The sequence below is a fragment of the Oenanthe melanoleuca genome, chromosome 2 (assembly GCF_029582105.1).
Source record: "Oenanthe melanoleuca isolate GR-GAL-2019-014 chromosome 2, OMel1.0, whole genome shotgun sequence".
Taxonomy (NCBI): domain Eukaryota; kingdom Metazoa; phylum Chordata; class Aves; order Passeriformes; family Muscicapidae; genus Oenanthe; species Oenanthe melanoleuca.
The window spans coordinates 85,285,122-85,297,232 of NC_079335.1; the positions used below are offsets into that span (position 1 = coordinate 85,285,122).

At 42.9% G+C, this 12,111-nt stretch overlaps 1 protein-coding gene across 1 annotated transcript; it reads right to left on the reverse strand.

Moving 5' to 3' along the window:
- Positions 1-4,969: 4,969 nt before the first annotated feature.
- On the reverse strand, positions 4,970-9,550 carry GCM2 (glial cells missing transcription factor 2). Its single transcript, XM_056485624.1, has 5 exons — positions 9,509-9,550; positions 8,075-8,327; positions 7,614-7,726; positions 6,056-6,181; positions 4,970-5,836 (listed from the first exon to the last, which is right to left on the reverse strand). The coding sequence occupies exons 1-5, from the start codon at positions 9,548-9,550 to the stop codon at positions 4,970-4,972; spliced, it is 1,401 nt and encodes a 466-aa protein (XP_056341599.1).
- Between the last annotated feature and the right edge of the window lie 2,561 nt (positions 9,551-12,111).

Consider the following 12,111-nt stretch of genomic DNA (forward strand, 5'->3'; position numbering starts at 1 on the left):
CAGCCCCACACAGCTTGGTGTCATCATCAAGCATGCTGAGGGCAGATTCAAACCCACTGTCCATGTTGCTGAACAAGATGAAAATGCTGTTGGTTGCCTGTGGGGCATTTCCAGTTTAATTACAATCACTTATAAGAGATCTGGCACAAAAAATGGGTTTATGTTTAAGTAATTTCTGTATTAGTTTTGCACAAGAGAAACAATGATGTCTAAATTCTGTTACCAGGACCATGTGTCTGTCAATTGTTGGTACTTTTTGTAATGGTCCCCAACATTTCCCACACTTGAAAACAAAAGGCTGTAGACAGGACTTGCAAGTGTTTGAGCCAGACTGTGACGTGGTGTGGAGGTGGAGTACAAGCACTGCAAGCCAGTCACTTAACACTTCATTTTATCATAAAGACAGGAGAGAGATGCTGTCCTGTGCTCTTGCTATGAACCAAGAAGCTGAAGGAAAGGCAACAGGATGGAACAAAGAGACCCAGGATGTTTGTGAGCCCTGCTAAAGCACCTCTGAGAACATCCTTATGCACCTGCTTCCCTGCTTATTTTACAAAACAACACAAGGAGACCCACTGGTAATTTTCTGTTGAAAGAACCTCCTTTGGTTCTGGTCCTTAAAGGTGTTGATGCTATGCTCAAGTGCCAGCCAAAATACCTGAAACTATCTTCTCCCAAACACCACCACAAGTGCTAGCATGCATGTTGGAGCTTATAGTGATTGTGTAAACTTCATTTTTCTGTTTGTTTGAATAAGGTTGAGCCAAACTAGCAAAGTTTCCCTGTGATACTTACTTGCACCTGTGTCATCCCACTGATCTTCGTGTCTCATGTGGACTCTTGCAAGCCTGGAGAGGTGCTGTGTTGAAATGCACTGTCCATTTTGCACAGTCTCAGGTGTAGCACTACATAAATCCTACCTGGTTCACCTTCCCTTTGCTTGTGAGTAACAGATACTTAACTTTAGGCAGCTAGAAGACCAAAGACAGTAATCCAGGCATAGATAACCACTGTACACCACTCTTGTTATTTCTCAGGAAAAGGGATTTTTGGTGGCTTGGACTAACTTTTTGCTGTATGTGTTGAGAGGAACCACTCCAACACAAAATGCCTCAGTTCTCCCCTTTCTGTCTGCATGTGGCTTCTACTGATAAGGGTGGGAATGACATGAACTTTCCTAAATGTACCCCTAGAGCTGCACTGTGTATCCTATTAAATGATGTCTCTCAGGAAACATGATCTACTTTGGTGAAAACTGTCTCAGTTGTATTGGATAGCTTTCCCCCAAAAATACACGAAAAGAACCCCAAGAAATCCCAGAAGGAAAAAGTCTCAAATCATTTTTAACTCTGTTACACTGCTGGTTTCCAGTCATGGAATTCAGAGAAAAGCTTGTCTCTAAGGTGATGGTGTGTACCCCCAAATAACAGATTAACTACTTCAGGGTCAATAAGCACAAAACAGCCAAGTTCCTGCATGCCTTGTTTGTAGCATTTAGCACATTTGGAAAGCCCAGAGATGACCTGGCTCCAGAAGAGGAGCAAGGGCTAAGTAAATTGCTTGGACTCTCACAGGAGATCTTTAGCAGGACTGGGTGGGTACATGTGGTCATGGAGCAGGACAGTGTGCCAGGCTCTATCTGCCTCCCATGAGATGTTACCATAAAGGGATGCCCACAGGGATTTGAATCTGTCAGGTGTGTGACACATGGCTGCATTTCATGGGTACACAACTGAAAAACATTGTCACAGGGCCTCTTGTCTCTGAGTGGCTTCCATTCAACACTTGGGCTTTTAACCTTTGCTGTTGTGAGGCTGCTGTTTTGGTACAAAGGGCATCCTCAGCACGGGCACAGATGGTGCTTTACCTCAGTAGGGCCCTTGTAACCCATTTGAAGCCAGAGGCACAGGAGACTGAGCCTTGAAAGCACCTTCTCCTCCCCTCCCTCTGTGATTTTGCCATAACAACTGGAGTTTGTTAGATGAAGAAGTCTGTCAGAGTAGAGGGTACAGCCTGGTGAAGGGCTCCTCTCAGGCGCTCAGTGCAGGACCAGAAACCACACTTGAAAGAGACTATTAATGGAAGAGAAGGTGCTTACTCAGGGACCATCTTGCTTCAGGATGCTGCTTTGCCTGAGGAGTGTGCTTTTAAAGTCAATGCTGCAGCTGTATAAACCTACAATGAGGCTTTCAATTTCAGCTTGTTGTTGTTGTTACAGAAGCTCCCATTGCCTTTACATTTATGTATTTTGAAGAGAAAGACTATCTACAGCTCTAGACTTTTTTCCATCTGATTTTTTATCTGTAAAGGTAACATATAGCTAATCTCATCCCAGACACTGGTACATGAGAGGAATCAAGGTGAAGAAAGACTGCAATAACCTTTAGAGTGGTTTTATTTGTTGTACTGCTCAGATGATGCAGCAATGTAATCATCACCATAGCTTTCCACTGTGCTTAAACAGCTGTCATGTTTATTATAAATAAATCCACACCCTAAAAGTAGCATCTTAACATAATTGGCTGCATTTGCTTTACTGGTGGACAAAGTTCTGCTTTAAAGGCTATATTTAATTGGATAGCATAATAATTTAGGCATCCAACTACAATGACAAGTTTTATACCAGTAATATAAACTGCATGCAATCCCCACAGCTTGTCTGTTTTAATGTGTAGTATTTTAATAACTCGTGCTTTAGTTGTGGTTGGCTAACTCCTCTAAAATCATTATAAAATAGAGCAACTTACAGCTTTAATATTTCCCTTGATTTTTTCCCTCTGGAGTGAATCTTTCTGGCTTCTTTTAGTCATTTTCTTTGGCCTTATTCCCCTCTTATACTTTTTTTCCTCTCAAGCTTATAAGGCTGTAAGCCTTGATTTTTATTCTACATGTCAAACGCCTCAATATGGTTTGCATACAGTGAGAAATCCCAGTTCTGTAAGCAGGCATAGTGTTATATATTTCTAAACTCTAAGATTTTGCTTCATTCTTTCTGGGTAATGACTCACAAACCATCTTTTTTCTGTTTTAAAGGTTGGTATGTGGGCTATTTATCAAATTGATGTTGTTCACCTGAATCTCTTCTTGTCAGTAATTTAAAACACTTGGTAGAAGACTTGCCATAAGAGTTTAACAAAAGCCAAGGGTGATATACAGCAAGTACACTAAAACTAAAAGACAAGGTAAGCTTGCTGCAGGTAAATTAATTTAGTCTTTTGGTGAATTCCATCTTGTCTGGCTTGAGTTTTTAAAATGCTGAACAATCCACTGCTGGAACAGGATGCTCTTTATTAAATTCCTGTGGGGTTCAGTTTCACATCTCAGACTAAATACACTGTTTTCCATTAAAATATAAAAAAAAATATATATACCAAATCAGAAAGAACTATTTTTAAATCTCAGATATTTGTATGCTGTGCTTTGAAAATATAATTTTTTAACCAGTTTAATGATGGCTTAAAATTCTAACTAGCCAACTGCTCACATTACTTTACATAGTGCCTTGCTTTTAACTGTGGTTTAACATTTATTGAAAGACTATGGTAGCATACTGCTTCTCAAAACATAGCAAAAATATACATAAGATGGGAATGAAAAAAAAAAAAAGTGTTCAAAAAGTTGAAGACGCTTGGTAACTTAATAATAATGTTACCAAAAGAAATTTTTTGAGCCTGGTCACTGCCCTGTGTCTACAAGCTCCCTTGCTTGGAACACACATTTTGGCAGAGGGTTCTATTCCCCAATTCTAGGCAACTTTCAAAATATCTTTAGTTTTAAACCAGCACTGCTCTGTTTTTTCTTATTCCAGATAAATTAAAAATTAGTTAGTTTAGGGATGCATTTGGGAATGTATTTCCTTATGTTTTCTTAGCTCAATTTGGAGATTTTGTTTTGTAACCTCTCTGTTGGCTGCTTTTTTAATTTCTGAAGTAGTGCTATCACAGGGAGCAGTGATTACAGGAAGAAAAATCACTAGGAGTCCCTTGGGAGAGGGAGAAAGACTTGCAGGTCTGGAGATGGAGTGCAGAGAGGTCATCAGGAAAGGTTGATTCAACGCTGACCTATACTAAATAGCTGGGATGTTGCATTCTTAGACAGGACAAATTGTATTCATGGGTAAAGAGAATTCTGCACCAATAGCCAATTGGTCTAACCAGCTTGTCAGGCCCCTTTAAGAAAAAACCAGTTTCACTGCAAACAGTTTTCAGGACTACACAAGTTAATTCTGGCAGCCTTGTGATGCTGAGCAGGCTTGGTGGGGCTGCCTGAGCCTTCCTGCTTCCAGGTTGAGTGTTACAGGGATCAGTTCCTGCTGTGGCTGTGCTGGGATGTCCTTCTTACATAGAGAGGCTGGGTAGTCACTACTCTTGATACAGGGGATCAAAAAGCGACATGAATTTAGCATGTTTCATTGCTTAGGTTTCAGGTTTTTCATTTCTCATTTCAAAGAAACTTAGCTGATCTTTCCACTCATCAAAAGGATCACAGCAGGTGGATTATTCTGCAAATTGTCTTACTTTCACATTTATTTTATTTCTTTCTTTCTCTGCCATTTTCTTCCTTGAACTATAATTTATAGCCATCTTCCTTCATTTTTTCTCATTACCTGATTAGTCTTTTCTTTCTTACATTTCTCTCAAAGCTTGAGGCATCTGCTGGGAGTTGTAGCTATAAGTGGATTAGACTTGCTGTCAGAGGAGGCTGTTGGCTTCCAGAGCTGTGCCTTCATATTACCTTCTCCCAGGTGTGTTTTGGGCTCCGTTCCTTGTGCCATTTTAGAGATTGTTTGGGGTTTCCTTGAAATTAGGTGCAAGGTACAATCCACTCAGCACACAGCTCCAGAAGGGTGCCTTTGAGAAAAAGCTGTCTTGATGTTCTGTTTCCTTACACCCACTCAAATCCCAAACCACTCACATGGTCAGCACAATAATCTCCATCTGCAGGTGTTTGCCATTTAGGCGCTGTTTGGTCAATATTCAGCACTGTCAAACCTTAGGGCCTGGCCCTCGTGCTCAGCAAAGCCGCTCCCCAGAGGGAGCCCATACCGATAGCTCTCCACGCTCTCGGCTGGCTTGGGTTTTGTGGGGATGGAGTCGTGCTGGTAGAGCAAGGCTGACTTTATCATCCCAAAGTCCTCCTGGATCTTCATCCCCGAGTAGATGGCACCCGAGACGTTTTCTGCCACGTGGAGGCTCTTCACGTCGCGGAGGCCGTCGCCGTGCCTCAGCGCGGGCGGCTTGTAGGCCTGGTAGGACACCTTGGTGGTGGTGGTGATGACGGTCTGCAGCGGCGGGGGCGCGGGGCTGGGGCTGGGGCTGTACCTGCAGGGATGGTCCCCGCCGCAGTACGGGAGGGGAGCGCCGCTCGCCGTCTGCCCGCGGTCCCCGCGCTCCACGCCGCCCTTGCCCCACGCTGCTCTCAGTCCGTAATGCCTGCCGGCGTTATCAAAGCTCTTGTCCTGGGTGGCCGCAGCGCCGTAGTGCGACCCGCTCAGACTGAGGGGGTCTGCATCGACGGCAGGACTGGCCAGATCTTTGTAAAATGTTGGGTAAGGGCTCGAGCTTATGAAGGTGGGAACTCCAAACTCGTAACCGCATGGCATGGGCATGTAGATCCTTGGATTTGGGCATTTAGGGTATGGAGACAGCTGGTCCTCTTGGAAGCTGGCTGCGTCGTAAGGTGCCTTGTAGAGGTCTGAGTTCTGCAGCGAAGGGTAAGACTGGGCTGGAATCGAAAAGTTGGTGTCTGTGAAGATACCAACTCTTTCTGGGCCATCCATGCAGTGAAAGTTCTGTAGATTATTGGTGTAACCGCTGCTGTCGTGGTACCTTCCTGCCTGACAAGGAGAAGTAGGTCTTTAAGGTACAGGAATCAATACTGCCCACACACATACCTGTGCTATTGCTAGTTTCAGCCCCAAATTAACAGATGTAGCATGGTGTAAAGCTTTGTTTTGCCCTGAGATCCCCAGTGCATGCTTATCACACCTTTTGAATTGTCAAAGAAAAGCCTTAATCTATGTCACATTTTTATTTCACTAATGCGCTTTACTTACCTCTGAGTTTAGAGATCTCTTTTTTTGGGAGTGGTGATAAGAGGACATTTGTTTCTTAATTGCACTTCTTCTTGCCTCTGCCTCCAGTTTACTCTCTGGCCGGGGGTGGTCATGGACTCCTTTAGCCTAAATCAGGATTAAATGAGAATTAGATGTGAACCTGGAAGGGAGTAAGATAAGAGAAAATGCTCTAAATAGTATGAGAGGTAGTAGCAGCGTGATCTGTGGTTTGACATGAGAAAAAAAGAAGGGGAAACTAAACAAGGACAAATTTATTATGACAATATATAAATGGAATAAATCATTATTTGGATGTAGATAGAAGGAAAAAGTGAGGGAGAAGTGAGAACTGCAGAGCTGATGAAGGAGCAAAAATGCTACCTAAGTTTGTGACATTCAGGAGTAGATAATTAGAACCAAGTGGAAAAAAAGATAATTTGGTTGGTTTTCTGCAATCCAGTATCTCAGTTCTTGTTATAAGCACATGTATAAATAGGCTTTAAAGAGGTTTCATGCCACAGGATGACAAATATTCTCTTAAAGCAATACACTTTCTTGATCAGGACTGAAAATTAGATACTGGAAAACCATCTGAAGGTTTATTGAAACATCTGTGGGTATGCTGATCTAGGCAACCAAAGTTACACTGATATACGATGAAGTCATGGATGCTATATTTCCTTAATCATTTGTCTGAAAAGATCTGCATACAGTCCCTAATACAAAGTAGGAAGTTAAAAAAATTGCTTTTCAAACATTGTCCTTTCTCAAGCAGAAATTAACTTCTAAGCAAGGATTTATCAACTTTTTTGATAGCAAAATCTTCCAGGTTTGCATGTCTATAAGGAACATTTGAATAACATAGGAGGGAATCTGGCAATATAGCCAGTTTTCTTCCATTTACTGATTGGGACAGAATTCACAGGGGAAAAAATTATCTGGGAGAAGATGTAATCTCATAGAAGAGAAAATTTTTGTTTACTTTTTCTTCCAATGTTGCTAAAAAAAAAGATAAATCAAGATGGAAATGGCAGATTTCAGCTAAGATTATTCTTTTTTTACAGTCAAGATTATAAATCCTTCAAAACTGAAAAGCTAGTTTCACAGGAAGTAGAATTTTCATGTTTCAGCTCATGTAAATTAAATAAGGCTTTTACTCCCCCCCATTTATTTTAGTAGGAAATAAATATTTGGAAATAAACGTTGGAGATATTCAGTTGTCATATGCACCAGGGTGCCAGACAACTTTTTTGGTCATATTTGTGCTCTGTAAACTGGAGAATTTTAGCCATCAATGATACTGTAGTTAAAACTGAATAATGCCAACCCATAGGTACTGCTTTTAAAGAGACAGCCAAGTGTTATTGTTTTATTTGTTCTTATCATGTTCATACTAAAGGGAAATTTAGTCATGGACTAGACCTCCATCATGCTCATCATGGTCTATGTGACATAAAAAAGGGGGAAGAGGAGGAAGAAATCTCTCCCTTTACAGGTATTATTTTATCTACAGATATAATTTATATAGTGTGCACAAATACATACAGCTGCTTTCTACCTGGAAAAATATTGCTTTGCCATCAAGCCTCCAGAAGTTTGTGACTGGATAGCCACTGTGTCCTCGGCAAGGAATCAACTCGAGGGCAGAGTTGCAGTTGGGGCAGGCTTTCTCTGTGAACAGACAGAAACTACTGAAGGGATTGGTTAAGGATGAGGATACTGCCTGAGAGTAAACAAAGCTCAAGAGCAATGTGATCAAACTTGTCCAAAATTCACATTAAAATGTATTGTTCAAGGAAATGCAGCATAGACTACCAAGCATAGGTAAATGATGGGAGCTAGAACTGCCGACTAGTTATAAATGCTACTAATTTAAAGCATTTAAATCTATATCCCCTTAAGCATTTGCGAACAGACATTGATGACATTTGGAGTTAATCAGTATGGACGCAAGTAAGAGTGACCCGAGTTTGGAAAGGCAGGAAGAAGCGGGTCGCTGGGCGTGCGGGCGCCCCTCACTTTGCTGCTTCTGCCGAGCCTTGTCGCATATGGCGGGGCGCAGCTGCAGCCTGGCGCCGCCGGGCAGGGCGCAGCTCCGGGCGCACACCACCACGCCCAGGCACGACTTCTTGAGGATCTGGCAGTTGTGGTTGTTGGTGTTGCGCATGGCCCAGCCGCTGAGGTGCCGCTGCGCGTTCTTCTCCTCGCTCGAGTAGATGAGCCGCACGTAGCCATCGGGCCACTCCTGGAAGGCGTCGAAGTGCTTGGGCTCCTGCGGCAGGGCAAGGCAGCAAGGAGAGCAAGGGAATGTTATTAGCATACTGCAACCTGCTATTTTTGCCTTGTTATAAAACACATAACGGGAAAAAAATGCTTTTTCTATGACCAGCCAAGCAGCAGAAAAAGAACTATTGGAAGAATAGCTTGTTCGGAAGTGCTCTCTAAAAGGGCTAAGGCAGTCTGAGATTCTGGATCTGAAAAGAAAGTCAGGATCCTTTCCTCTTTTGCATCGTGATCCATTGTAGCACGGTCTGCTGACACATATGCCTTTTATAGTGAAGTTACCAGCTATAGGACATCAGCCTTACTCCCATAATTTACCGTGGTGAGTGACAGGACACAAGCCATCCTGATCATGCCTGCTATTAAGCTCTCCTTGTTGTGGGACCACGCATCTATGGGCAGGAAACTAGAAGTTTTAGCTACAGAAGGGTTTCTTAAAGTGTGTATGATAAGATTTGAATAAGGCTTTTCCCAAAGAATAGAGATAAAAATATTTGTCATTACAAATGTACGTCCAATGTACTTATAGTGGCGCAAACACAGAACAATTCAATTTGGGATTTCACAACTTTCTGGAGTTCCTTACTCAAATGTAGTTACCAAACTGTGAAAGAAGATTTTAAATACTTGCAATACATATTTAACATCTGTATGTACCACATGTAAGAGCAATCCCAGCAAACAGACGGAAACTACCAGCATTTACAGCATTAAGACATTCATTAAGACACTCTAAGAGGAAAAATGTTGCAAATTATAAAATGAATTTGAAACTCACAACTAGAAAAGAGTGGAGTGCTCATTGTCATTAAAATGTTGCATCAATAAACTAAAGAAATAATTTGATAACTTGGATCATAGTAGTAAAACAGTAAATTCAAGCTCCTATTCAACATTTCCTGAACAAGGAAGTGGGGAAGGAGGGAGAAGGAAACTGTCCAAACGGAGACACAGGTTGTTGTAGGAATTCATATCCAGCTAGGCAAAGCTGTGTATCATATCCATACTTTTAATACAAGTCACTTTATAAAGACCACAAAACGAAAACAAAAAAGTGAGAAGGCACATGAAAACTAAAAACAAAGCTTTGCTTAGAGTGGAGTTCGTTCCGCTATTCCCCAGCTCCGCGTTGGAGCTGGACGGAGACTTTCCCCAGCACCTCCCCCTTACCTGCGGCAGCTTGGGGTCGTTGATGTCCCAGGTGAGCTTCATGGCAGAGAGTGGCAGTGGGCGGCGGGTCTCGCTTTTTTATGCCGTCGGGGCGTCTCTGAGGTGTGGGGGGAGCTCTAAGCCGGTCCCGTAAACGGAACAGCAGCATCACCGAGCTCCACCGCGGCTGGGCAGGACCTGCTCTCCCCCTCCTCGCCACAGGCAGGTTTCGCTATCCTCCCCTGAAGGTGTATGATGGCGGATAGATTCAGGGATTGTGCACGAATCCACCCCCCAGCACCGGGGGCTGTGACCTCTGCAGATTTCAGCAGTGTTTGGAAATCTAATTCGGCTGCCGCGGGGCTCTGCATCTCGCTCCCGCGGGTGGCCGGGATGATGGCAGGGGTGATGGGGAGCTGCGGGACCCGTCTCTGCCCCACCGGGCTGCTCCTGAGCTTGGGTTTTGAGCGTGGCTCGGAGCTGCCACAGCTTGGAAAGTCTCTGGGGGGAGGCAAAGATGCTGAATAACCTTGGGATGTAAACGAAATCGCCGTCATTTGGCAGGGTTCCCCTTCGCACTGTGCTCTATAGCACCTGGTTTAAAGTGTAAAGTTGATGTTGGTGCTATTGTATTGATGGGCACATTTTAACTTACTGTTACCTTTTTCTTTTCGAAAGAAGTAGCCGATGAGGTCTGAAGCTTGGAGGGTGTTTTTTGGTTGGTTTGGTTTTCGTGAGTTTGTTCTTCTTTTTCTTTGGTTGATTTTTTGGGGAGATTGATTTTTGCTGCGAAAAACAGAAAGAAAAAAATTATCCACGACAGCGTAGAGACCGAGCCGTGGAACCGGAGCGCTGCTATCACCCTTTAAACGATCCCGCCTGTTCGCAATGATTTCTCTCCCTCGCTTCCATCCTCTCTGGTCCAAAACTACTGAACTTTACCCTCAGCTGAGCACAATAAAGCCCACCTGGCAGCAGCACACGCCGGCTGTGGCCCCTCTCGGCCCCAGGAAGGCTCCGGGCTGCTCTTTCGCACGCCTGCCTCGGCCGGGGTCTGTCAGTGCCGCAGCGCCGGTGCCCGGCTGCGGACAGCCCGTCCCAGGCGGGTGCAACCGGGCTGATTTTTCTCCTTTTTTTTTCCCCTCGCACTGCTGAGCTACGGAGTGAGGGTTTGGTGAGGAAAGGAGAGCGCTCGGAGCTGTGAGAAAGGCTGGCGAGGGTCTCCCTCCTCCCTAAGCGGGGGTACCGTGAAGCAGCTCCCGATCCTTCTCCCCCTGTGCTATGGCCCAGGTGAGCAGAAAACGTGTTTGAGTTTGTTTTGGTTGGGTTTTCGATTTTTGGGGGGGACGGGCAAAGAAGATTTTTTTTTCCCCGTATTTTTCTTTTCCTTTCATTCTTAAAGGAAGAAAAAAATGAAGAACGAAATAGAGATGTGAGTGGCAATATGGCAGACAGAGCAGAAAACTATGTAAGGATCTTTTATATGCCTCCTTATCTTTCATATTTTTATTTATATATATATTTAAAAGTGAATTTCTTAAATGGATATGGCATAACACAGAACACTTAGTAATTTTATTTAATGTGGGAAAGCAGTTCTCTGAGTCTTTTCTTTAGTAAGTAGGAAGAAATTATTGTAATAGTTGTAGAACTTACAAATTTGTTTTACTAAATTGCCTATTTCCTTACTCAGTATCTTTTAAGATTATTCGGTTATGAGGGTTGAGGGTTCTGTCTCTTTTGGGCGTTAAGACTGACGTTTCACTTCAGATGTAGTAGTAAAATGAAAGTCGAGAAACAAATTATATAAAACAAATAAACAGAAACTTGCAACTTTTAAAATAGCATTGCAAGTATTTTATCATCATTAGTGCTGCTACAATTTCAGTGTCCACTTATTTTATTCACTAATTGTTTCCTTCCCCTCCCTCTACAGCTCGAATCACTGCTCACTGATGCCTTTAAAGGGAAGGGGTTTCAAAAAATACACGAACTGCTTCAAGAGAAGGAAGTAGAACCTCCCCAGAAATACAGTGAATCGCTTTTTAACCAGCTGGACAAAGCACTGAGGAAGGTGAGTGCCATAAATAATCTCAGCTATCCTAACACCATGCTCAGAGGGTAGCAGGCTAATGATGCACAGCACTCTGTGTTTCTGTAGGAACTAGACAAGAATGAATTCGAGAATGTTTCACTGCTGCTGAAATGTATTCAGCTCTACCTTAAAAGTGATCTTCAAGAACAGAAGAGTTTGTTTATTGAGCAAGGGCTGGTAACAAAGATAAGTATAATACTGTACACAAGTTACTAATGTGATTTAAGGTTGTTTGCATCACAAAAAGAACTCCAAGGAATTGAAAACTAGAGGATGGCTTGTTGGCCACACAGAAAAAAAATATTTTTTTAATCTATTGCGTGAGTTGAGTGGGGAAAAATGCTTACTCTCTTGTATTTCTTTTGATGTAGCAGCCAATTTTATGGCTCCACTTATTGCCTGATTTAAAGGGTTGGGTTGTTTGGGGTTTTTTAAAGCTGATAGTGGAAGGGGAAGATTAATTTCTATGAGTCCCATTAGTGAAATGATATAGACTTTCTAAAGGTATTTTAAATGCTCCAGCAAAATA